The following is a 24,296-nucleotide window of genomic DNA, read 5'->3' on the forward strand; positions in this document are numbered from 1 at the left end:
CTGCTGGAACAGGTTCAGAGGAGGCCATAAATGTTTTCCAAGGGGTGAAACCCCTCTGCTGTAAGGCCAGGCTCAGAGTTGCGGTTCTTGAGCCTGGAGAAGAGAAGGCTGTAAGGTAACCTTCTTGTGGCCCATCAGGGCTTAAAGGGGCCAATAAGAAAGATGAGGACAGACTTTTTAACAGGGCCTGTTGTGGCAGGACCAGCAGTGATGGGCTTAAACTAAAGGAAGGGAGATTCAGACTAGACAGAAGTTTTTTTACAGTGAGGGTGTGGAGACCCTGGCCCAGGTTGCCCAGAGAGGTGGGAGATGCCCCATCCCTAGAACCATTCCAGGGCAGGTGTTTTGGGGCTCTGAGCAACCTGCTCTAGATGTTCCTATTCATGGCAGGGAGACTGGACTAGATGACCTTTAAAGGCCCCTCCAAACCCAAACTGTTTTGCAGTTGAGGTGCAATCCTTAAGGGTCAGCACTGCTGAACTCTTGTCATATCAGGAGCAACAAGTAACAGTGGGAAAGTACCACAACGATTTGTGGTATTAAACAAAGATAAAATTAAGAATAAAGAAGAATTAAGAAACAGAAGACATACAGGCAATTAACAGCAAAGCTGAGCAGGAGTTCTCCTTTGGATTGCCCATGGGCAGAACAGAGAAGCACTGAGTGAGAGGTGTGAAAAGGAAAAGATCTAAATAGCGAAACAATGGGAAAGGAAGAAAAGTCCAAGGTGGAACAGATAGGAGTTGGTAAAGCCAGAGGAGGACAGGAGCACCATCACTTGGGAAAAGCCAGCTGGAAGGCTGAGGCTGCATGCCTTGGAGAGCTGCAAAATACACCAAGGGTTACAAACAGCACTAGCTCAGGTGCAGTGAATGTTAACACCTTCCCAATGGCTTCCTGAATGCTTCCAGGCAGAGAAGAGGCTGATGCAGAGCCCCAAAAGGGCTACTCAAGGGTTGACCACAGATAAGGCACAGAGGTGCTCCCACCCTAGATGGGCACTGGGCAGACCAAGGCTGTGTCTACCTGCTGGGGCTGGCTGGACCCCACATTTGCTCTGACAAAGCCAGCACAAAGCTGTCTTTCCAAGACATTCCTCTGGGGAACAGGCAATGTGAAACATGATCCACTTCAGTTCCTCTCTCGTAAATTAATCCCAAACTGCTATTTATATGAAGAAAACCTTTTCTGCTCTACTGTCCTTTCCACATGGGGAAATCCACCCACTGACCATTACTGCAGTTCCTTCCTACTTCCCCAAGTTATCAGTGCTTCACCAGTATTTCTAACCACTGATGCCCTGCTCCCTTTCTGCATGTCTTCTGGGGCACTCTGCACACGTGGATCTTTTACTCCAATTTCAAAAGCTTCTCCAAAAGGGACCTCATCACACTCAGCTCTCACCACTCCCCACAAGCCTGATCATCAGGTCCTGAAATACAGGACACCAACAGATGTTCAAGCTATAATAAAAAGTAAGGGCTCTTGGTTCTGCAAGGGGGATGTGGCAAGTCTGTGAGCAGGAACGGGATTACTCTTGATGTGATCCAAATCAGCCAAAAAAATCTCCTGATTCAAGGGAAAACCACTGTGGCCTATGAATTACAGGAAAAGGCAGAGCTAGTGTGGTTGAAAGGCAGTAATAAAAGAGAAGGGTTGGGGCTGAGGAGCTGTCAATTGGCTTCTTCTCATAAAGAAAATAAGTTAGTCATCAGAACTGAAAATTTCATATGACTTCAGCACACATGGAAACAATGAGGTGCAGCAGCAAGCTCTTGGGTTGGATCTCCTTGGCCCCAAGTTCTTGTCTGGCATGTTCCCACCTCCATGCACCTCCAGAGCAAAGTTGGTCCTGGGCCTTGATACATGCAGGGGATGAGCAGAGAGTGCTTGGGGAAGGGGCAAGAGAAGGAAGGGGTAGAAGGAAGGGGGTTTTCTTCGGGCCATATTTAACTCAGAGAGAAGGCACCTTCAGAGTTCACACTGCTGCCATGTGAAGTCACACCACTGGCTCTAAGGCCGAGGTGTCCAACTGAAAAGAGGGAGTAGCACCTGTGAATGTTGCAATGTTCACACGACCTCCTTAAGCACATCCCAGTGCCTCACTTAGTTTCATTTATTGTACCAAACTCACCTTGCAAAGAGTGAGGTGGGCAGATACTCCTTTTGCTGCTTCCACGCCTTCCCCTGTTCTTGCAGAGAGCAGCTGCTGTTTCCACTATAGGAAGAAAAAGTGGGGGCGGAAAGACAGATTAAGGGAAAACCTGACGAGCATGGCTTAGTTCTTCCAGCTGAATTGTAACCCTGCTGTTACCTGGCCTAGAGTATGTTTTTAATCCATCTGTCAGAGAAAGTTCATACTGCATAATCACATTTAAGTGCCTTCTCCTACTAAGACAGCTCTTAGTCTCAACAAATAGTTGACACTAAATATTATGGCTCCTATATTTTAAAAGACATAGTATTTTTCTCATACAATACTGTACACAAGCATAAACACCTTTTTGTGCAGCATGTGTTCTATTCCATGTGGGATTGCTTGAAGAGATGTTTAAGGGCTATCCAAGATCTGAGGATGCATGTTGCATGAGCTCCACCTCCCTGCTCCCACCCCATTCACTCCAGTAAGATTAGCACCAGGACCAGCCAGCAAGACCCCACTTGACAGCCCACACAGTTTAGAATCATAATCAGATTAACAACACAGTAATCCTATTTTTAAACGAGGAAGAAGCCAGGTCCTTGAGGCAGCGAGCTGTTTTGTGAGCACACAGAAGAGATGTCATCCTTTTGGAGCTTAATACCAGGAGAAAAAATATCTCCACATAAGAGACTTCATCTCATGGAGGAAAGAAGGACTACCTTGCATTGTAACTTCTTTTTCCCATCAGTTTTGATCTCTTATTTTTCCACAGTGAGGAACCCACCCTAATACTTACAGGATGTCCCTTCTGTAGTGTATATTCTTTATCATATTTTAAAATAATAAAGAAGTGAACTTCCCAAGTGCTCCAGAGACATTAATTATGAATGTTAAAGTACTTAAGCTGATACTTTAAGAACTACCCAGGCATTGGAAAATGAGCATACTTCATATATTGAAGGTAACAGACTCACGGTGGAAAAAAACCTAGCTGGGCAACCAGCAGCATTTGTCTCTGTCACAGTATTTCCAGCACCGTTGCATTTTCCCACGTGATGCAGAAACTCCTTCCAAAGCTCCAGCATCCTTCTTTTTTTAACTCCCCATCCTCTTCTGGTCCTGCTACGGACCAGTCCCAACCTCTCCTCTCAGCTGAATCACCCACAAGATGCTCGTTCAAGGGACAAAAAAAGGACTGTCAGCAGTCTGGTGGAAAGCCAGACCAACATTGCCATCCTACGGCCTGGCCCCGCAGTGCATCAGAGTCCCCTCTGCCCTTTCCAGCCGGGGAACCTGATGCAGGGCTTGGGAGATGTGGGAAGCGGATGGAGAGCTCTCTTTTTCTCCACAGCTCCTCCGCTGCCTGATCAAGCCTCCTGGTCTCGTGGTGCTGGAAGCAGCGCTGCCAGGGAGCTCTGCGTCACAGAGGGGAAAGTGATGTGGTTTTAACCACCAGAGCAAATGAACAGCTGAAAAAGTCTAGAATGTGTGGTTAAAAAGCCAGGGTCTCTGCACAGGAGAGATGTGGACCTGTTGGAACAGGTCCAGAGGAGGCCACAAAAGTGATCCAAGGGCTGGAACCCCTCTGCTGTGAGGATAGGCTGAGAGCTGGGGTTGTTCAGCCCAGAGAAAAGAAGGTTTCAGGGAGATCTTCTTGCAACCTTTTGGTACTTAAATGGGACAAAAATAAAGCTGAGGACAGACTTTTTATCAGGGTCTGTTGTAACAGGACAAGAGGAGATGGGTTTAAACTAAAAGAGGGAGATTCAGACTAGAACAAAGGAAGAAATTGTTTACACTGAGGGTGTTGAGACACTGGTCTAGGTTCCCTGGAGAGGTGGGAGTTGCCCCATCCCTGGAAGCGCTCCAGGTCAGGCTGTTTGGAGCTCTGAACAACCTGCTCTAATTGTAGATGCCCCTGCTAACTGCAGGGGTGTTGGACTTGATGACTTTTAAAGGTCCCTTGCAACCCACACCATTCTGTGACTCTTATGAGATAAAATATCCCTAAGAAGCAAACAGCAGGGGTGATTACACTACCCAGGAAGCAGGAAACTGAATTTATGGGGAGTGTTATCCCCTCCAGCATGTGGTAAAGGCAAACAACAAGACCCAGGTTTGGGCTTGTGGTTTTATGAAATTGCATCTTGTAGGTCAACCTAACAGTGATTCTCTATTTTAATGCACACATCAGAGCACAAAAACTAGATTGGAAGGCCAGGTATTGCACAGCCTCTGTTTTCACTCCATTAAACAGAATTCTCCAAGTTCTTGTCCTTGCCATCCCCACGTTTACAAGACTCAGGGTACCAGCTCTGACCTGTGCTTGGTAAGCAGCATATAGAGTAAATCTCAATTAGTTAAACTCTGATAGCCACAGCAGGAGGAATAAAGTTCTTAATTTATCAGTGGAGAACTTTCTCTGTACTGCTTCTTAGCAGGTATGCACTTCAAACCAGAAATGATGACAGGAAAAAAATACCCATGAGAGCAGTGGCTGCATAACTGCCAGTGCCTCACACTAGAGAGCAGCCATTAGAACATGTGCAATCACCACTGCATCTGAGCTGAGGAGACCTATTCCAGCACAGCCATTGATTGCTGCATAAAAACTGATGGAAGTGTTCAAAGCCATTGGCTCTGGAGCTGAGAATATGGGCAGGGTGTATGTCAGGCTTGGAGCAGCTGGCTTGGAAGCTCCCACACAAAATCAGCTACAGCAGTGCAGCCAGGCCAGGACACCACCCAGCTGCAGCTGCATGCTGTATGCTTTTCCTTCGTGGCCGCAGAGCTGTTCCAAAAGTTAAACTTTCATTCCAAAAGAGGGGAAGAAAAAAAAACCTGCCTCCAAGTCTTCAGCCCATCTAGGCTTTTTCTACAGGTTCAGTGTTCAGCAATAGTTCAGACAGAAAGACCCTGTGTCCCCCTCTTGGATAACCTGATCCCAAAAAGTTGTCCCTTTTTAGGGCAAAAATCATCCAAAGGGTGAATCTGATCCAGAGATGTCAGCTGACGTGCAGCCAGGCTTGAAAAAGCACAGCAGCCAGAGATGGGAACTGCCTTGTTGAGTGCAGGAAGAATAAAGGACAGACAGTGGTAGGATGGTTTAAATGCAACCATTAACCACAGCACTACTGGTGGGACCCTGTCACGCTGGATGCCCTCCTTGCTCAGCAAACTCTCTGAATGCTAACACTTCTTCATCTTTCTAGGGAGGAGAAACAGACACAAAACCCAAGAAAAGTCACCTGAGCTGAGTATCAGTCTGAGAAACAAACCAAAGCAACTGCAGAACAGCCTAAGGCCAGGAGATCCAAGTTCAACCAGTACAGAACTGTACAAAGCACAGCAGAGTAGCTATGTAAGTGTTCATTTCAGTCCTGCATTCAGCCCCTGCTAGTAAGTAGTTCCTTACAGAACTGGACACAATTAACATTTTTATTCACACTGATCTTTGATTACATCCAGGTAATTCTGGAAGACCTGGAAACAGCTCTGCTGACAGATTCCCCATGTGCCCTCACTCCTCCCAAGTCCATCTTCTATTGTTATTAAAAATTTCCAGTGCAAGGAACATATTTTTTAAAACAACTAAGTATGCCACATCACTCTTAAAAGCTTTCTCTCATTTCACAATGTTTAATAAAGCCAAATAAATTTTACGAGTGACAACATGGATTTTGCTCAGTTTTAATTCCAGTGATCATCATCTCCTGATGAACAGTTAAGAGAACCATGCATGAACTAGACCTCATCTGCAATTTGAAGAAAACAAAAAACATTGTTCCTCCACTATATTAAACATCTGAAAAGCAATGAAAAATACTTAGCTGCACTTCACAGAATCCCAGCATGGTTGGGCTTGGAAGGGACCTCTGGAGATCATCCAGTCCAACCCCTGCTAAAGCAGGGCACCCACAGCAGCTTGCCCAGGATCACAATGGCCAAGGGGGTTTGAGATCTCTCCAGAGAAGGAGACTCCACAGCCTCTTTGGGCAGCCTGCTCCAGGGCTCCAGCACTCACACAGGAAAGAAGTTTTTTTCTTATGTTCAGATGGAACCACCTGGGCTCTAGTTTGTGCCCATTACCCCTTGTCCCATTACTGGGCACCACTGAAGAGTCTAGCCTCAGCCTCTTGCCCCCACCCTTTAGGTCTTGCTGAGCATTGATCAGATCCCCTCTCAGGCTTCTCCAGGTTCAACAGCCCCAGGTCTCTCAGTCTTTCCTCCTCACAGAGATGCTCCAGTTGCCCCCAGCATCTTTGTATCCTCTCTCCAGTAGTTTCTCAAGCAACTAACTTTTCAGGATTTCTTTTGTGCCCCTGATTACTTGGCTGACTTGGGATTTTTCAATACCCAAAACTGATTACTTTCCAGTGGTTAAATACAATTACTCTCCAGTGGTTAAATACAATTATTCAGCAGTTTAACAGCACTGCATTAACTCCAGGTCTGGTCTCTAGCTTCTTGAAGATAAAGATTAGACTTAATCTTTAATCTAGATCTTAAAAGTCTCTTCCAAAAAAAAAAATCTAGGATTCTGAAAAATTTCTAGAACATCTGCATGAGCAAAGGCTTCTTGCATAACTGCTTTAAGTGGGAAAAAATAATCTCCTGAAGATTTTTTAATATGATCTTTCATAATTCAAATTCTTGGAAATTCAGACCAAAGAAGGAACCCTAGATTCATTAAATAGTTCACTTTCACCTAATGCCTTCTGAATGCTTCACTCTTAAGCTATAGAGCAACAAGCAACCACTTTTCCATACTTGTCTGTGCTCAGGGGAGAGATTTCTCTTTGAAGTCAGAGGAAAAACCCTTCCCTCTGCTTGTGCAGGCTGTGAGCCAAAAGACAAGCTTTACAAATGGAGGTTCTTCCTGCCACCCTGTTCAATAGCTGACAAGTGTCTGGTCAAGAAAAACATTGGGACTTGAGGATTAAAATTAAAACCAATTAATGGAGAAAGAAGCTTGAAGTTTTCAGAAATATGTAAATCACTGCATTCTCACTGGGTATGTCTTCCTAAATCTTAGAAGTGGGCAAATATCCATATCCCCACTCCCAGCCAGAAGCAAGTGTTGAGACACAGAGGAAGATTAGCATATGCTCAGTTCAAACCTGCTTCTTTCTTTCTTTCTTAAAACACTTTTACTGAATTAAATCAACCTATCCTTACTACTTGATCCACACAAGGAATTCTGCTTCTTTAAGACAACCTCCCCCAGCTGTTTCTGTGAGGACAACACCTCAGTCTGTTGCCCGTTTCCCCAACACAAGGTGAAAATGTTCCCCACAGGCACAAGTAAGATAAGAAACTAGTCCTCTTTACTAATGAAGAATCTTCAGATCTTTAAAATATTCCTCCCCACCTCTATTTTTTTTTCTGCCTTTTGAAAGATTGAAACCTGAAGTTACATACACTGGTCTGTGTTACAACAATGGAAATTTAAGTTTATATACCAAGATGCACAGAAGCCAGGAAATGAAAACTAGTTTCCAAAGGAACATGATCAACCTTCTCATTCCATCTTCTACACACACTTGAGCACACTCTTCATGGGTCTGAAGAGAAAGGTTCTTTGCTTTTTCATTAGCTGGCAACTTTAAAACTCAGTGGGAGCACATGACATTTATAGTCAAGAGAAAATCACAGCTCAGCAGACACACAGAGCAGTATCTACATCCATCTATCTCATGTGTTCAAAGCTGGGACTCTCACCTGCCCATGAACAAACATTTCATATGTAAGTGCTGAGACACAAGAGCTCTGGCAGCCCTAAGCTTATGCCAGTGAGACACTGATAGGTACTTTAATGCCTATATACAAGCTCAGTAACAGACACAGGGACACTTCTATGCTGACAGAACTATTTCACTCTTTATCAAGGACAGCCTACATTCTGCTTGTCTGTTGCATTTTGTTCTAGAGAGCACATCAAGACAATGACATGTTTGGAAAGCTCATTTACAATGCTAGTTATATCTTTCTTTCCTGTCCACAGAAGGACGAAGACCACACATGCCCCAGTTCCTTGCTTCTTACAGTGCCTCACTTGCAGGTTTTACACGTTGTTGTGAGTTGAGTTGACTGCTGCTGATATTCAATACCATGCTGCCGCCATGCCAGCTTCAAAATGAAAGTGCTGACTGGAGCAAAGTATCATAGAGCTTGAAGTTCAGATTGTAACATGTGAGGCCTCCCGTTCCAGGTTCTGCAGTTTGGGGTGTTGGTCTTTTCTGCTGGGTGGGCTGCAGCCACTGGCTTCTGCTGCTGCTTCTGCATTTTGCTGTCTTGTCTGCAGAGAGGCTGAGATCGTTGTGAATTGGGTCACTGCCAGTAAAATTCCTTATCTCAACTCCTTCTCTCAACTCAGAGGCTTTTTGCATTACTTTCCCTCCCATTTGTGTGGAGGAAGAGGGGCTTGTGAGAGGAGGCTGAGTTAACCCAGGACACATGGTTGGCAGTCAGAGGCTCTTTCCAGCATGAACCACCCTCAAGCTTTTGTGCCACACAAACTTTTAGAATGCACCTTGGCACCAAGCTGGGCTACGTGAGACAGCCATGCAGCTGTCAGTTCCCACCCTGGGACACATTCAGAAGGGAGTGAAGCAAATTCTTAATGGCCCTGACACTGTGCTCTGCAGAGTCTTGCAGCCCACAACTCAGGTTCCAGCACAGTGTGCAGCTTCTCTTCTCCCTTTTGAGTATCTTGCAGCATCTGAGTTGACCATGTCATGAATTCCCTCTTCACACCATGCTTGTTGACAGTAATTTGTGAAGAAACTTGCTCTGCTGTGTCAGAGCAAAGGCCTTTGCTTTCTTGATTCAAATACAGCTTGAGTGCATAGCAACCAGTAAGGCAGTCTGTTCAAGCTCAGGATCACTTACTGGGGGTAAGGATGAGAACAGGCAGTTTATAAATGAAACTTGGGTTTAACCTGAAGGCAGTTCTCCTGAAATCATGATGTAGAACACAGAACACTGAAATTAACTGTTAAAAGCCAAAAAAGTTGAAATACCCCTTTTGTTTATGGAGGTGGTCAAATGAAAATAATTTCATTTGATGCCTCATCTTGCTTTATACACATTTATTACACTAGTACATATGCCTTCTGATCAGAAAGACACTGTAGAAAACCACAAGATTATAAATACTAGATTTATCATTTGTTTGCAGTTATATTTAATATTAATAGATTTTTGTTTTTACAAAGCAGTTGAAACTGAAAAAGAAAAAAAAGAGGAAAAAAAAGAAATAGCAAGAAACCCCCCCTTCTGCTGTCTAGCATCAGTAATCCTCACTGGTTTGTTACCATTTATAAGGAAAACATCATTCAGGGTAGCTTGTCACAGAGACTCTTCTGTAGTAACTGGCTTTCTGTGCAAAGCTGTGGCGTTTGTCTGTTCATCTGAAGATCCCTCCACCTAAAATTCAAGGCAGTAATCTCCTTCTCCTTCCAGCCAAGCAGTAAATCTGGTAACACCTGTCTGAGGTTGGTAAATATCCTCATTTTACCAAGCATAGGTAGTTAAATTAGCCTGAGGCCATTCATTTGCCTATCCAGCCACACAGCCCAGATTTCACCATCCCAGGTGATTGACCTTGGCTGCAGACTAACACTTCCTCTCTAGAGAAGAGTGGCAAATTAACTGATTAGGCTGAAATTGTTTCTTTCTTCATCCTCTCTAAGAGGATCAGGTATTTTTGTTGTGTAGGACCAGCTTCTGAATTACTATTTGGAGATGCTGTAAATCTGGTTTCAGGCTGACACCTGCACTAAGCCCAGTGCCAAAGGAGTCAGTGTGACATGCAAGCTGTAGGCAGTCAGTGGGTAGGATCAAGCCTGCTAGTGCCATGAGACACCAGGGCGGTTACCCTCATCCCCCTGCCGAGGGGTCTCGCCGGCCTGGTCTCCAGGAACAAGTGCCTCCTCCTTCTCCAGACAGCGGGTTGTAACCTGGAAGTACAGAGGAGAAATCCACCATATGAACATTCACCCAGGATATGCCTTTGGACCACCAAAAATAAACCTTGCAATGATGTGCACCTTGTTTGTACTTACTTCATAGGCAGAAATTTAAGGAAAAATGAAAGCAGAGAAAATATCCAGGCTCCAGATGGTTTATTGTTGTAGTAGGAGCAGTAAAAGTCATTGCAAACCACTTGTGTTTTGATTTGATCAATTTGGATTAAATGAAATCAACATTAACGACCATTTAATTTCTCTAAGTCCGCACTAAAGCCTTAGTGCTGCTCTGCGGAGCAAACAGAGCAGTAACAGTAACTCCCACAGTTGGCTCCATAAGAGCCTATCTGTTCTTCAGGAGACCTGATAGTCAGGGACTTAAAATAATCTTTTACCCCAGTCCTGCAAGGGCTCTGAAGGTAAAAAGGTAAATCCACTCATTACTATTGTAAGATACTTTCCAAAGCATTTGAAAAGACAAGTACACGCAGTCAGGCAACAGCTACCTGAACAGCCAGTTCAGTGTCCCAGTGCCACAACCTACAGGTGACCTCATATTTGGACAGACACAGCCTGGCAAGTGTCCTCAGTTTGTTCTGTACAAGGCAAAGAAAAATAAACCCAAAACCCAATCAAGCTGCTAACCAAGCAGGTTTCAAAGTAACCTGTCCCACTGAAACTTCAAGCATCACCTCCATCTTTTAAATCTAGTTTTCTCAGACTAGCCGATTTCTGGTTTCTAGCTTAACTCAGCTGGCTGAACAGTGCAGATGGTTCTTTCACTTCATGCTGATCTACCTCAGGAGAAGATCACAGGCCTCTAATTCTGTAATCTGTTACTTAAGCAAAGATTTTGCTTGGGATGGAACTATGACAGGTAGTATCTGGAAGGGTGTCTCAACCCAGCTGCCCTGATTCTGGTCCCTAGCACAGCTCTTACTCAGCCATTCCTTATACCTGAGGGTGGTGAATAACCCCCACAGGAGCTATAGAAGACATCTAACAGTATCAGGCATTAGACTGCACTCATGTTCAACAACACAAAATGAATCAATCAGTTCCTTCAGAGGTTGTCAACAGCTGTCAGTAGAAATATTCAAAGCAGAAATTCCAGCACTGAACTATTATTGAGGTTTAATATGTTTCAATCAGGAACCTTCAGGTTTCACACATTTAATCAATGACTTACTCAGCACTGCACTCTAAGTGGTTTTCCTTTTTAGTCAGAGGCTGTCCAGATGATCAGCTCCACCATGGAAAGTTGCAAATAAAAACACTCTGCCCAAATTAGTGCTTGCAGGCATGGCACAGGCTGTTTGGCCAGCTAGGAAACACTAATCCTGATGTGGGCTATGTAAGGCCATAGAAAGAATTCATCTATCAAGATGATTTTGGTGGTTGACAGTGAATCTAATGCTAAGATCCTCCTGAGGTTTGCAAGAGCTGTTACCAGTTTATACATCTGCAGGATTTAAATGTTCAATAGGTCATTATTGTGAAATCTAACAAATGTGGTCATATTTGACATAATTAAGTCTTTCATCTGCCTGAACCTACATAATAAATTATCCTCATTTAATTACTACTACAGGTGACTGAAAGACAGACTAGTTAAATTGTAGGGCTTTTACAATAATGGAGGAGGGATCCCAGAAATACTGTAAGAATCTATAATTTGAGTGACAAAAACCTCAGTAAACTATGGGAAATACATATCCAAGAACACTGTTTTTTCCAGGGAAAAGCACCTCAGAAACTTCCTGCTAGGTTCTGCACAAAGTGCAAAGCAAGGCACACTAGTCAGAGGTAAAGAGCTCATTTTTAAGCCACATTTTGTTTCTTCCAGATGGATAAATGCTCTGTTTCAAGCTCAGAGTTTCTTAAGGATCTAATACTTACCACCTCCTCGCGAGGGCTTTTTGTTTGGTTTAGATTTTGGGACCGTTGATGAGGCAGAGGCACCAGATTCTACTTCTTGCTGTTCACAAAAGCAGAAGTTACTCAAAATGTAATCAACATGAATTTCAGCTAATCTAATCACATAAACACCTGTAAACTGATAAACATAGTTGTTACCTGATTCAGTCTTAGGTTGCCTTTGTAGCTTTTGCCTTCTTGCATACTTTCCCACATGGCTATCTTCTGCCTTCGCTTCTGCTCTTCAAGCTAAGGAACAGATCCAAGACATGCAAGGCTAAGATTTCAGAACTAACAAAACCCCCAGTGCTACAGAAACAGCTACAAGAGGCTCATCAAAAAACAAGTGATCCATCTTTGTCTGATGCAGTATCTCCAAGTCTACAGAAACACTGACTGCTTTAAGTACCCATGTCTTCCTAACCACAAAACCACCACCCTTCCTCAATATATACAGTCCATGTCTGCAGCTTCTCTTCACTACCTGATGCTTTCAAATGGTTTGAAAGTAAAGCAGAAGGGAGGGGCAAGCTTAAATCCTGAATTTATAAAAAGTACTGAGTAAAGGATATTGCATATGACAACATAAGGCACAGCTGTAGGGGTCTACAGAAGAGAACAAATGAACAGGACAACCAGCTACATATTTACATCCCAACACACATTATTGACATTCTTCCCAACTCTCCTCTAAATCAATTTATCCACACAAACCAAATAAATTAATAGCTAAGACCAACTGCCACCTTCTTGATAAACAGAAAGGACACAAGGTAGCTACTCCAAGGAAGCAAAGCTTCCCAAGTCTGAGCACACTGGACCCCCACTTTCTCCAGAGTGGCTACTTTCTTCCACAATACAACTTTTTATTTAACTGCCAATATTTCTTAAGGCATCAGCCACAAACTAAGGTCTGAACGCAGGTGACAACAAAAGTAAAGCCAGAAGAAGAGCTGCGATTAGCGAGCAATATTCTTGCTCTGCTGATCATGTTCACTTTTCCACGCTGTCCCAAGCAGCAGGACACTATTCCTCATCACGTAGTTCTAAGACACTGGCCCAGGCTGCCTGGAGACATGGGAGCTGCCCCATCACTGGAACCATTCCAGCTCAGGTTTGTCTGAGGCTCTGAGCAACTTGCTCTTGTTGCAGATGTCCCTGATGACTGCAGGGTGGGGTTGGACCAGATGACCTTTAAAGATCCCTTCCAACCCAAACCATTCCATAATTCTCTCCAGCTGGACATCAAACCATTCTATTACAGCAATGCTAAACTACATCATTAAGAGCTTGTATTTCCCTTTCAAGAACAGAAAATGCATGGAAAGTACAGTTAATCCAAACACCAGTAAATCCCCTCCAGGCTCTCATCAAATTTTAGTGGTACAGATTTACCTGCAAAACAAAAATAAAAGCACAGGCCCACAGTGTCCCACACACACAATTTGTGCAGAGAAGCAAGTGCCACAGAGATTAATTACTTCAGGAAGGAGCAGACTACTACACGTATCCATGATTCTCATCAATAAACAGCCTCAAGCCATCAGGTCAGCACAGCATGCAAGTGTGCGCTCACACTGCTGGAAGTCCATTATGATACCTACTCCCTGTCACTGCTGCTTTGGTCAAAAGTGGTTCAGGTAAAGCAAGGTGAGCGAACACCACCACCTACATTCCTGCAGAAAGACTACGTCTCCTGTTCTTCTGGTATCTAGCATGGAATGAACCCTTCTGCAAAAGACTAGATGGTAAGTTTATGAGTTCAAGAAAGAAAAGCTCTCTGGTTACCTGTCTTTGTTTTTCCTTGTATATTTCTGCTTGTGCATTCAACTCCTCCTGCATCCTGAGGCGAGCTGCTGCTAAAGCTTCCTGTCTTCTTACCACCACATCAGGTTCTGGGAAATTGGGAAAGAGTTTGCAAAGCTATTCAGAAGAATTCTAGATGGTGTCTGCAAAGAACTGTACTAAGGAAAGGCTCAGGTTATCTCCCTGAGGCTGTTTTGCAGAAAAACACAGAATCTCAGCATTGTGGGGCTTGGGACCTCTGAAGATCATCTACAGCCAAAGCAAGGTCATCCAGGGCAGCTTGTCCAGAGTCACAATGTCCAGGTGGGTCTGGAATCTCTCCAGAGAAGGAGACTCCACAGCCTCTCTGGGCAGTCTGTGCGAGGGATCCAGCACCCACACAGCAAATAAAGTTACCTCCTGTTCAGATGGAACTTGTTGTGTTCCAGTTTTTGCCTGTTGCCTCTTGTTTTGCCACTGGGCACCACTGAAGTGAGTCTGGGTCCATCCTCTTACCCTCTGCCCCTTAGCTATTAGCAAGCATTGATCAGATCCCCTCTGGGGTTGCTCTTCCCGAGGTTCAACAGACCCAGGTCTCTCAGCCTTTCCTCCTCACAGAGACACTCCAGTTGCCTCCAGCATCGTTGCAGCCTTCTGCTGGACTCTCTCCAGTAGTTCCTTGTCTCTCTTGAACTGAAAAATCACAGCTCAAGTTCAGTTTCTAGGTAAACTTTTACAGCCATTTATATGCTGGTTTAATTTCCATAGCATTTTACTGTTTCTTGAGCAATTACTTTAGTGGGATTTTAATAAGGCCACTAATATAATGAACCCATCAAAGATTAAAATTCATACTTGAAGGATCCTTGCTTCTATTTCTGAAGAATTTGTTTGATACAAATAATCTCAGATGCATCATTCATGCTTCACAGGGACTCCCATTTTTACTCAGAGAACTTTTCTAACGCAGAAGCATGAGGCAACCAACCCACATTTACTCCTACTCCTCCTGCCAACTGGTCCTGCTCATTTCATGCGAGCAGATTTAACACACTCCATAGCTTGCAAATACCACACATATCTCAGGGAAAAGTGGCAGCATCAGAAAACCTACACTGAGTCACCACTTCTCTTCACGACTGACCCAGTAGCTGATGTATCTCCACATTTTTTTGTCTCCTTACATGTTCGCCACCATCCAATGACAAATAAATAAAAGAAATTACAGTACTCACAGTAATTTTGTTTAACAGGCAGTTCTGGCAATTAAGTAAAGATTTAATTAGCATTACAAAAGGACACCAGTATGATAAGACCACATGAGTAATATTTTCCAGGGCCCCATGTATTGCCATGCCAACACACCAAAGGAACTGGTGCCAAGCACTTATTGTTTTTTGCAGAGACCTAAAGCACAGGCTGTGCTCTATGGCAGCAAATCTCCAAAGCAGGCAGGATCATGACTGTGTAAATTTACAGCCTGTGCCACACTTGGGAAGGTAACACAGAGGAGAGGCAGTTACGCCACAAATGTACACAATTCTGACAGAGTAGGAACCACGACACAATAATTGAAAAGTGGGATCATAGATATTAATAAAATATTAATAATAAGCAAAAGATTTTTTCCCCCTAGTATTTAGATGTTGATGTTTTGGTTTTGTTTGGTAAGTCTAAAAGTTATTTGCTAACTGACCACAACTCTATTTAACCACCATTATCTCAGCTTCTGCACTGTCAGAGACCAGCTATTCCCTTGCTCAGCGATGCCCCAGATTCTTCACTCCCAAACACATTACTTTGGGACACAATACTTGACCTCTCAAAAAGCATTCTCTGTGTCCAACCTTTCCCTGGTGATCTCACCAGTAATATGATCTATTTGTTTTCATGGCTCTAAACAGTTATCCTGGGTGTATCGACAGGGTGAAAGGTTAACTGTTTCAAAGTTAAAGAGAGCAATTTTAGAATGCGAGGGTGGTGACGCACCAGAACAGGTTTCCCAAAGAGGTTGTGGATGCCCCCTCGCTGGAATTGTTCAAGGCCAGGTTGGATGGGGCTTCGAGCAACGTGGTCTAGTGGAAGGCGTCTCTGCCCACAGCAGGGGGAATTGGAACTGGATGATCTTTAACGTCCCTTCCAACCGAAGCCACTCAGTGACTCTATCACTCACCACTAAAATCCCTCAGAACTGAATCTCTTTTGGGTTGTTACTAAATACTCAGGGTGTGTGGATCTGAGCAGCTGTCAGACGTGCCAGCTGTCAGGCACTAGCAAGAACCAAGAAGAGACATAAACACCACCCTGAAGAGTTCTAGAAAGCAAGGCAAGGCTCGCTCACCTACAGCTGCGTCAGCGGCTCCCGGCTGGCTGTTCGGCCTGCTCGCCAGGCTCTGGGAGATCCTCTGGATAAGAAGATAGATGGCGACAACGGCCAGGAGGATGTACCAGCCATAGTTGGACAGCAGGGAGCCTACTGCGACGGAGACAAGCCGCAGGTAAGCACTGATCGCGGGAGAATGAGCCCATCCAGCCCAGAGGAGAAAAGGGGAAGGCCGCGCCCGGGCAGTACCCAGCTGGGCTACTCTCCTCCGCCCCAGACTCTCCGCACGCACCCCTCATCCCCAGAACCCCACTGCGGCCCGACGGCCCCTCACCCGTGTGATGCAGCACCTCGAGGCCCCCCCAGTGCAGCGTCGCCGGCCCGGGGTCCGCCGCGGCCCTGTCAACCCCGAGCTCCATCACCCGCCGCCGCCTCACGTCCGGGAGCCGCCCCCCGCGCCGGGCGGCGGCACCAATCACCGCGCTCCTCGTCAGCTTCCACCTCAGGGCCAGAGAACCAATCAGGAAGCGAAGCTCTCCTCCGCACGCCACTGGCAACGTGGCAGAGTGAGGCGGGGAACACCATGGCTCTGCCGGCCAATGAGAGATGAGGGGTGCAAGGCAACCAATCAGCCACAACTTCCCCTCCCGCCGCCAATCGCGACGGCGACCCCATTCCTTCCGCGCCAGCTCTCCTCCGGCCCCGCTCTTCAGCCCGAGAAAGAAACGCGGCACCAGGCATTGAAAAAGGAAACGTCCGTTTATTGAACGCCGAAATGTGCAGGGACAGGGGCTGGCCGGCGGCCCCGGGCAGGACCGGGCTGCGGAAGAAAAGGGCTGGGCCCGGGGCCTAGGAGCCATTGGGAACCGTGTCTTCTTCCATCTCCTCTTCAGCGTCCTCCAACGGGCCTGAACAGAGCACATCAGAGTTTCAGGGCAGTTACAGCAAATGTATTTTTTCTTACCCACAGGGATAATGTTAATTCGCGATCCTTGGAGGAGCTGCCGTAACATGAACTCTTTTCAGAACAGCACTCCAAAAGGAACACCCACATGGTACAAAGATACAGAAAATTGGCAATCACTGCCAGTCTCCAGCCAAGATTCATACATGCAGAGACCTCTCAGACATGCTGAGGCACCAGTGCTCAGAACAGAGTCCAGATACACTTTGTAATTAACCTCCTGTTTTTAAATAACTGGCATGGAATACTTGGAGGTGATCACCACAGTGTTTAAGGCACCTTGCTCTCGAAAAATCCACCTGTCTTGACCTGCACTCTAGAGGCCAAGCAGGTAATCCATCAATTACAGAGCCTTATGGATGTGGTCCACAGTCACTCTTGAGTTACGCTCACTTGAAACAGTTTTCTCAACTTCCTGTTTGTCCCTTCCTTACTAAGAGCACCTACAGCATTAGGAAGCAATGAGAAGAGAGATTCTGTTTGAGAAACAAAGATCATAGAACTAAAAAGCAACCTGATTTTCTTTCTCTGCCAGGAATCTGACCAGCCTGTAGCAAGCCTTTCAGTCGCTCTACTTCAGCCAAAGTCGTGGCATTTGCTATGGCAGTCTAAAAAAGACAAAAGAACACAATGAAGCTTCCTGTACATCAGTCTGTTTAGAATAAACATCAGAACAAGATTTTTTTCCAGTTAAGTGACACTAGGATCTATAGAAAATTCTACAAAGCACAAATTTGCTTCCCCCCTTATTAAACAAACTTCTCTATTCTTGAAGAACTCTAAGCTCTGAGAAACTTTTCACTTAAGTTCTCAAAACCGAAGTATGTTCTAAAAGAAGAAACAGCACCTAAACCCAAGTCAGGGCATACTGTTCTACTCATCTGATCAGAATCAAGGGTTGCCAGAAGGAAGGAAATGTTTGTTTAGTTCAGGTCCTCAACTGTTTTTCTCCTCTACTTGTGTCCACATGTGCTGTCTGACATACTTACCTTAATTGCCTCAACGTCCCCTGGGGAGGGCCCAGTTTTCTTTTTGTCAGTTGGCAGCCCAGCACCTGGAGTGAAGCTTCAAAGGAAAATGAAGGCCCATTACACCCTCTGAACAGCATGTGCTTCTCTACTTCCAAACTAGGTTTGGAAGCATTTAATTCAATCAAGTGTAGTACCTTATCTTTGTTAACAAACTGATACAGTGAAGAACTGCCTCCTTCAGAAACACCAGCAACTTGTCCTCACTGCCCCATCACTCCCAACCTTTTCATCTCCTCATAAAGAGGGGCAGGCCTTAGCTTGAGAAATTAAGCTGTTGACCAAAGCTGGTCAATTTGGATGTTGTTGAACACTCAGGTATGACTTGCCATTACAAAAGCAGAGTGGATAAAAACAGAGTAATTGAAACTGGGTTTTCTGTTCTTGTATGTCTAATAGGCTGTATAAAAGCCTACTCTAAACTGGATGCAATTTTAACATTCAAAAGAAAGAAGTTACCTTAAAGCTTCTGCTCTAAGAAAAGAAAAATCTGTGGTCTCTCAAAATGGCTGCTACTGATTAATCAGCTGGGAAGAATTCTCTGTGCTGACCCAGTATCAGTGCTGCAGCATCTCCTGCAGCTTTGGAAACATCTTCATGGCTGCTTATTGAGTGAGCTGCTTTCCACTCATGAATTGGAGCTAGGATCCATCTATTATACTTTTAAATGCTGAATATGTTCAAGGTGGGGTTTTATTTAACTATGAATTTGAAAATGCTGTTGCCATACATGGTCCAAATTCTGATTTCCAAACAGGTTGACTGAAGATTAAGCAAAACATATGAGGTACTATGAACCTATGACATTCCAAGTACAGTTGGAACAGACTGCCCAGAGAGGTGGCAGATGCCCCATCCCTGGGACCACTCCCAGGTCAGGCTGGATGGGCCTCTGATCAACTTGCTCTAGTTGCTTATGTCCCACCTCAAGGAAGAGTGGGATGGCCTAGATGCCATTTAAAGGTCCCTTCCAACCCAAACCAGTCTATAATTAAAAATTAAACTAAACAAAAGACATATTTGTAAATGCATAGCTGAAGATTTTCATTTGCATTTCTCTTAACTACAGCAGATTTTACAGTTTATATTCCCCAGCAAAACAAAATATTTTAGTTACAAATCATCTAGGGAAAAAACCCCAACAAAACCAAAATAAACAACAGCCACCTCTGTGCAGTTAAATAGCAAAATTAAATAATCAAATTGAAGTTTCCTGCTTGTTGACTTAAATTAATCCACCACAATGAAGTATTTTCTGAGATGTGTTCACCACCATCCAAAAACTGGGCTGCTTGGACACATGGCCCTTCTGGGTACCAGAGCTTTTAAGGCATCTTGCCAGCCCCTGATGTTTCATCTGACTGCCTAATCCCACAGAGAGTGGTGTTTCTGAAGGAGAGAGCCAGTGTAAATTTGGTTTAATCTTTATCTTACGTTTTTGTTCTCCTGGCAATATCCTTTGCAAGCTGTGCACCCCGTTTGCCCTTGAACATTTTCTCTGCCTCCTGTCGCTCCTACAGCGATACCACACACACACAAAGTTAAGTGAAGAACATTGCATTTTGCAAACGTCTTTGCAAAGAAAGACACTTTGGCTCATCTGCATCAGTCAGCATTGGTTTGTGAAGACCAGGTTTATCAACAAGCACATAAACATTGCCCAGGCACTCAAACTGAGGACATATCAAACTGTTGCTCTTAAGAGTATTAACCCTTTCCCACACTCATCTCCAGTGAAAGCAGAGGGCTCTGCTACCATTGCTCATTCCTTTCTCTACATCTTTCTATCAATACCAGAGGGCCAGAAAATAAACAAACCAAATAAAAGTAGTAAAACGTAATTAAATATGACCATATCTATAAAAGAATGAAACCATGAAAACAGAGTGTTTTAGAGGCACTTATAATACATAGCTTCAATAAAATTTACAACTAAGGCAAAAAACTCACTGTTAGTGTGCAGTTTTGAAAGATGTCAGAAAAAAAAGAAAGGAATTCATCTAACCAGAAGAAAAAGACTTACTTTAAGTTTCACTTTCTGAAAATCCAGCACTCTGACCTGAGGAACTTTGTGGATTACATACAATCTGTAATGCTTCTTGTTTGTTACAGGATTCCTTAAAATGCTACAAAGTAAATAAAAGGTTAGAAAGAGGCTCCTAATATAAACTATATTGAAATACATAGATACATTTATATTGAAATACACTGGTATACTTAAAAAGCTTTCATGTACCTTCTACTGTGACAGACAATAAATAACATATGAAGTAAGTCTCATGACAGTGTTTTTTGATATTATGGAAGCTACAGTAAAACCTTGCCCTTTATTTTGTTAATTAAGCAGATTTTATTTAAAAATAACAACTTCAAAATGTAAAAAAAAATCCACAACCACAACAAAAAAAAAAAACCCACACCAACCAACCAACCCACCCCTAACAAATAACTAAACTCTCACATTTCCTACCTGGACACTGATCAACTAAAACATCATGGGACAACTTCTTTTCCTTTTTGTCCCTCGCACTGAATGTAACATTACTGAAAATTCATTGTTAACACATTTTCAAGTATTTTGTAACAGTTTAAACCTTTAGGGTTTAGGTTTTTAAAGGTGAAAGCTATGGTAGTAGTGATATACTGGTTTACAGGAACGTTAGATCTCTCTGGCCTGCAAGTAACATAACACCTCACCCATTCAATACCAGCTATTTCTGAAGAATAATGGAAACATTGTTTCTCATTTCAATGTTTAGCCTTAAAGACTGAGACACAGTGCACAAAAAGCAGAGCATTCCAAACCAAAGAGCCAGGCCAGTGGCACAGCTCAAAGAGCAGCTTTTCTTGTCAGGATTACGTACCTCAGGTAAGTCAATGACTTAATAGTTGATAACGGATCCAGCTCACCCTATATAATAGGAACACAGTAGGAAACTGTGAGTCCATTTCAAACTCAAGTACTGAACTCATGTCTATTTTAGAGACCACTTAACATTAACAATTGGGAATATTAGAATTACTTCAATTAGTTTAACAGGAAACCCACTAATGCTTTGTGACTGCTGTTCTACTGCACATGGCAATCATTAAAACACAAGCACCATTAACTACCACCAAAACCGCCTGACATGACTGCAAAGAAAAAGAAACAACTATTACTCAGAGCATGTGACACTACTCTCAGGAAAAAAAAGTAATTAGAAAGATATTGCACACAGCATTTAAGATTGTTTAGATGTATCCTGCATTGACAGCTTACCAATTCTGCAATGTTGTTGTTGGTAAGGATGAGCTCTGTCAGGCTGGGCAGAGCCTGTTCAAGGTTTTCACCAATCCGACTGAAAAAAGAACAAAACCCATAGGCTTGACTTGGGCCAGAAATTAGCAATGGTGTAAAGACAAAGAAACAACTGTAACAGGGAGGATCTCCCAGTCTGACCCTGGCCAAGGTTTCGACTAGCATCCCCTGAAACATTTTTTCTAGTCAAGCTGGCAATAAATACCAGCCATGGCTGAAAGAGTTTTAGATGAAGTATGAGATGTACATCCATTTACTTGCAGGCATACCCCTGTTTCCTTGTCTTTATAGGAATGATGACTGGAATCCAAAGTTCTGGCCAAATCCCAAACTGCATCTCACTGTCCTGTCTGAAAAACGAAGATGGGCTTTTGCACTGAATGTGGCAGGAAACTTAAATAAGACCTATACAGAGGCTTAAAACAAACACTTCTCCACCTAGTCAGCACTGAAAGAAGCACCCACACTTCTCTCCCAAGAGCATTTTCCTTTGCCCCAGGGCAAAAGGCCTTACCAAATCCTATTGTTATTCATCAGGAGAGTTTTCAGCCTTCTCAGTAGAGGGAATCCATCCAGCTTACGAATCTCATTGTCTGAGAAATCAATTGCATCAAACTGGTCCAGCGTGGCACCCAAGTTCTCGATAACAGGGATTTTATAGCCTGGGGAGAGAATATGAGGCAGGAATGAGATGGTGCCCACAGGACAGCAGAACAAAACAAAAGATAGAGTGTACAGGGGGTGTATATGGATGGACCGAGGCTATGGATAAATCTCAGTCAAAACACCTCTGGAATGACTCTTCTCCATGTTCTCTCAGACCAAACTCTCCCCCTCAAAGCCAAACACTCCCAGAACTTTTTCAAAGTGTCCCTATTCTCCCTCCCTCAACTAACACTCTAAAAGCCCCTTCCTGTATGTGTCCTCTCAGCTCAAAGCCGTGGTTTTGGCCTTCCTCGCGCACCTTACTCCCACCACTGCAGGTTCCTCCGACATTTCCCCCAAATTCCTCTCCCATCCCACTCCCTCACCCCACTCCTCCAAGTTCATCTGCCACTGGAGCCTCCTGAACCACACCCCAAACTCCCGGCTACTGCAAACCCCTCCAGCGACCTCCTCCCCGACTTCTTCCGGCCTGCTGCAAACTTGCCTCCCGCTGCAGGCCCCAGGTCCCATCAAAAGTCCCCCCAAGCACCATCACGGTCCCCCCAGACACCTCAGCCCTTCCACTCGCAGGCCCCTTCCCGGTACAGGCCGCACCGCTCCCCGCACGCTGTAAACTCCCCCCACCCCGCCGAGCCCGCGCACCGCGCAGGTCGAGCTCTCTGTCCCGGACGGCGTTGGTGTACTGGGCCGCCTGCTCAATCAGCTCTGCCGTCAGCTTCACCATCCCGCCACACCAAACCCGACTCGACTCGACTCGACTCGACCCCGCTTGGCTCACTCCGCACCACCCGCTTGGCTCCCTCCTGCCGCCAGGCCCCGCCTCCCCGCGCCAGGCCAACCCGCCGAGTGCTGAGCCGTGATAAACCAGAGCAGCCGAGCGCCGAGACAGCGAGGGGCGGGCGCTATAGATCGGAATAGACTGGGTTGGAAAGAGCTTCAAAATCGAGTCCAACTGTTGACCCAGCACTGCCAAGGCACCACTAACCTATGTCTCTCAGCACCACATCTACATGGCTTTTCAATCCCTCCAGGGATGGGGTCTCCAGCACTGCCTTTTCCAGGGCTTGACAACCCTTTCAGGGATTAAATTGTTCCTAACGTTCAAACTAAACCACCCCTGGCACAACTCGAGTCTGTTTCCTCTTCTCCTATCGCTTGTTACTTGGGATGAGAGATCAGCCCCACCTTGCTACAATTTCCTTGTAATTGTAGGAGGTTCAACAAGGCCAAGTGCTAAGTCCTGCATTTGGGTCACAACAACTCCATGAACACTCTAGGCATGGGGCAGAGTGGCTGGAAACTGCCTGGCAGAAAAGGACCTGGTGGTGTTGGTTAACAGCTGGCTGCAGATGAGCCAGGGTGAGCTCAGGTGGCCAACAAGGCCAACAGCACTGCGTGGCCAGTAGGACTAAGGCAGTGATTGGTCCTCTGTACTTGGTGCTGGTGAAGCCAGCCCTCGAATACTGGGCTCAGCTTTGGGCCCCTTATATTCAAAACCCATGGAGATGTGGAGGCTTAGAGATACGGGTTTGTGATGGAATGGGCAGTCCTAGTTTAATGGTTGGACTTGATGATCTTAAAGGTCTTTCCACATCTGACGATTCTGTGATTCCTTTCAGGTAGTTGTAGAGATTGAGATGGACTCCTTTCCTCCAGACTAAACAACCTCAGTTCCCTCAGCTGCTCCTCACAAGACCCTTCACGAGCTTCATTGCCTTTCCCTGGACCCACTCCAGCACCTCAATGTCCTTCTTGGAGACAGGGGCCTAAAACTTAGCACAGTATTCGATGCCCTACTCTCGCCCACCCCGGCAGCCTCCGCTCCCCCACCGCCGCCGGGCTCCTCCCGCCGCGGGCCAGGCCCTCCCCGCTGCCCCACGGTGGCGGGCAGGCCCCAGCCGTGTGCCCCAGGCAGTGGCTCTGCTCCCAGCAGGGCACGGGCAGCGCTGCGGCAGTTCGTCAGCAGAGGGACCCGGTGCCCTGCGAACGACGGTGCCTGCGGACGGCTCTGCCCTGCTCAGAAGGAGCACCGAGTTCCGGGACGCCTTCCCCACACCCTGATCCCCCAGATTCCCCACCCCTGAGTACAAGTCCCGACTCTGGAAACACTCCTGGTCAGGTTGTCTGGGGCTCTGGGCAACCTGCTCTACTTGCAGATGTCCCTGCTGACTGCAGAGGGGTTGGACTAGACGACCTTTA

General features: G+C 45.2%; 2 protein-coding genes across 2 annotated transcripts; both read right to left on the bottom strand.

The window, feature by feature from the left end:
• Positions 1 to 9,411: 9,411 nt before the first annotated feature.
• Positions 9,412 to 16,557, bottom strand: SELENOS (selenoprotein S). The gene is made up of 6 exons (XM_054387991.1): positions 16,473 to 16,557; positions 16,157 to 16,291; positions 13,819 to 13,925; positions 12,190 to 12,279; positions 12,013 to 12,091; positions 9,412 to 10,104 (listed from the first exon to the last, which is right to left on the bottom strand). Exons 1-6 carry the CDS (start codon positions 16,555 to 16,557, stop codon positions 10,025 to 10,027), a joined length of 576 nt encoding a protein of 191 aa, XP_054243966.1. The 3' UTR covers positions 9,412 to 10,024.
• Positions 16,558 to 16,986: 429 nt separating this feature from the next.
• On the bottom strand, positions 16,987 to 22,821 carry SNRPA1 (small nuclear ribonucleoprotein polypeptide A'). The gene is made up of 9 exons (XM_054387989.1): positions 22,740 to 22,821; positions 21,946 to 22,093; positions 21,393 to 21,471; positions 20,995 to 21,041; positions 20,154 to 20,256; positions 19,565 to 19,644; positions 18,092 to 18,167; positions 17,617 to 17,710; positions 16,987 to 17,046 (listed from the first exon to the last, which is right to left on the bottom strand). Exons 1-9 carry the CDS (start codon positions 22,819 to 22,821, stop codon positions 16,988 to 16,990), a joined length of 768 nt encoding a protein of 255 aa, XP_054243964.1. The 3' UTR covers position 16,987.
• Between the last annotated feature and the right edge of the window lie 1,475 nt (positions 22,822 to 24,296).

The sequence above is a fragment of the Indicator indicator genome, chromosome 16 (assembly GCF_027791375.1).
Source record: "Indicator indicator isolate 239-I01 chromosome 16, UM_Iind_1.1, whole genome shotgun sequence".
Classification (NCBI taxonomy): Eukaryota; Metazoa; Chordata; class Aves; order Piciformes; family Indicatoridae; genus Indicator; species Indicator indicator.